The sequence below is a fragment of the Opisthorchis viverrini genome, assembly GCF_000715545.1.
Source record: "Opisthorchis viverrini unplaced genomic scaffold opera_v5_147, whole genome shotgun sequence".
NCBI lineage: Eukaryota > Metazoa > Platyhelminthes > Trematoda > Opisthorchiida > Opisthorchiidae > Opisthorchis > Opisthorchis viverrini.
Window position 1 is genome coordinate 1,047,386 of NW_008751803.1, and position 2,657 is coordinate 1,050,042.

General features: G+C 45.2%; 1 protein-coding gene across 1 annotated transcript in view; it reads right to left on the bottom strand.

The window, feature by feature from the left end:
• T265_14140 (hypothetical protein) overlaps window positions 1–2,657 on the bottom strand; it is a gene marked incomplete at both ends in the record, with an annotated part of 39,974 nt that overhangs the window by 11,684 nt on the left and 25,633 nt on the right. The window contains one exon of the mRNA XM_009172181.1: window positions 1,521–1,674. Coding sequence (XP_009170445.1) covers window positions 1,521–1,674 — 154 coding nt within the window. The remainder of the gene's footprint in view (window positions 1–1,520; window positions 1,675–2,657) is intronic.

Sequence of the window (2,657 nt, forward strand, 5' to 3'; positions counted from 1 at the left end):
GGACCACTGCCAATGTGTCGACACATTGGTAGCTCGGGTGAGTATACTGGTGGCTGATCAGACTGATGCTGATCCGTTAGCCGAGCTTGGTAATTGGCATGCAAACGTTTCATCCCCAGTGAACAGCTGAGTGAGTACTTCCTCCTTACCTACCTGCATTTACGTAGTTTACGAAGAGTATCTATTATCCTCTATTCCTTTGTTGGTAGGACAGACGCCGCTCTATCTATCCGTAAGAGCCGGTGAGTACATGCCATCCTGAAAACTTTTCGATAAACCGAACCACGCGAATAATGCGAGTGTTGCCCACTTGACCGATAATGATCACCGGATTAATCAGGCCGGGTCATTCAGTGTGATCTATCGAATACCGTAAATCACTTCAAGGCCCTCTCACGAAATGCACTCGCAATAGCGAAAAAAGCTAGAGCGATTCGACCGTGACAATGAACCCTTTGTCAACAGGAACGTCACGTGAACGCACCATGATCTACTAATCTCGCAGGTCAAGGTGTCTCTAATAGTGAGATATAAGTGGCTCTCCAATTTGCGGAATGATTTGTGCTTCACTTTATTCGCAAGTTCTATTGCAGTCCCTCCTTTTTCAAGCCCTTATATTATTTATTTATTCTCCTGACGAGACCGTGTCGGAATCATATATCTGCAAGCTGTTTTCTTCTGTGCACATGTCATGTTCGTTATGATCTCATGTATCTAGGGGGCGAGACAGACCAAGTGGTTAGAGTGTGAATTTACTGACGGGAAGGTCCGTGGTTCGAACCCGACCTCTGCCACTCGACTTCCCCTGTCTAGGCTTGGGCGACCTGGCAGTATCCCAGCCCTCGTGCCTCCTTCGTGTGGCATGGCAGCTAGGCGCCGAAAGGGTGCTACAGCTGGACGACACAAACACTATCATGTATCTAGTCCATCGACGCGAGTTAATAATGATGGAAGACCTCCGTGTGACAAAATATTCGGCCAAATCCAATAAGTGTTGAATTTCAGTACGCTTTGTTTCCACATAGTTCAAATTTCTTGGTAGGTCTTGGGGCTAAATCAACATTAGATACTACTTGCACACCTCCTACTTGAGGCAAAGCCATCCTACTAGACGAAATGAACGAAACTCAACTAAGTGGAGCTGTCTAGGCTTGGGAAACCTGGCAGTATCCCAGCCCTCGTGCTTCCTTCGGGTGGCATGGCAGCTAGGCACCGGAAGGGTGCTACAGCTGAACGCTTTTAAGTGGACCTGTGATGAGAACATGGCTGGTCTTATAACTGTACCATAGAATGTAAGAATCGCATGGCTCGTGTTCACATCTACAGGGATGCTGACAACGATTCTTAGTTTTCTCATACTGAGAAACCGTTCAAATAAGCGTCACTCACCAGACTGATCTAAGCACTAAATCCAGCGACACAAATTAGAACAATACAATTAAAAATACTTGTAGGGATAATAACGACCATTCAAAACACTCATGAAGGTCGGATGTTGGAAACTAAAAGACTACACTTACCGGGCCGCATCTGGATTGCTGCGAATAAGGAAATGGGCGTTCGCATAGTTCCCCAAACTAAGATGGTGTTTGAACATTCTGGTCCAGAGTGCCGCCTCTAAGTCAGCCAGACGTACATACAGCCCCGACTGAGGTGATTTTCCGGTCACGAGTTCTGGCGAAGTTCCATAAAAGAACGAAATTCAGAAATTACTGCATTTTCCAGCAGAAATGAGGAAGTGAATAGGATACGGGCACAGGTTAACACTAATGTTAATGCATCAGTCTTTTAGAAAGTTTGTGTGAACTAATACAATACCATTTATCTCCATGGTTTACTTTTAAGTGCAGTGGTTCCCAGCAAATCAGCATTTGAGGAAGAGTATCTTATCGTTCTCGGTACCTGAATTGGATGAAGTTGGAGCGAGATGGCTCAGTGGTTAGAGTGCAAATCCACACCGGAAGGTCCGACGTCCCCTGTCTAGCCCTGGACACCTGGCCTCTTGCTTCCTTAGGGTGGCATGGCATTTAGACACCGAAAGGGTCCTACTGCTGAATGACTTTTGGGTGAAGGCGAACCAACAGAAGACGAGATAAATACACCGGACAAACCGCTTGGCTCAGCGTCACTTATCTTCGTTCTGTAAACCACCAGACTTCTATTTCGATTACAAGACAACTGACTACGCATAGGCCATTAGCAGGTTTTTGCATTAAAAACGAGCAGCACCCAATACAGCTTTTTACATTCACAGAACAAGCATGGAGTAGGTGTCTGTTTGAAGAGAGTGTAGAGGGAAGTTTTATGGTTTTGTGGCTTTTCTATCCGGAGAAAAGGCTAAACTAACAGAGGCTATTACAAGCGAATCATTGAATATATGTAGTAGGGGTGTTCGTGAAACCAATAGGACCAAGAAATATTTCGTTCACTGCATTTAGATCTTTCCACCAAATCGAACTGTACTTACCAAATTACACAGAAGCACTGACAGCATCTACGTTACATATCTCGATGTCCATGTCATATCAGACGAATCCAGCCTTAGAGTGACTGATAGGCGAAAAACTCATAATGGGATTGGTGGTCGTTGGTTTGTTCGCTGAGCTGGGCAATTTGATTGCAAACGTTTCATCACCAATCGAGGTGACATCATCAGT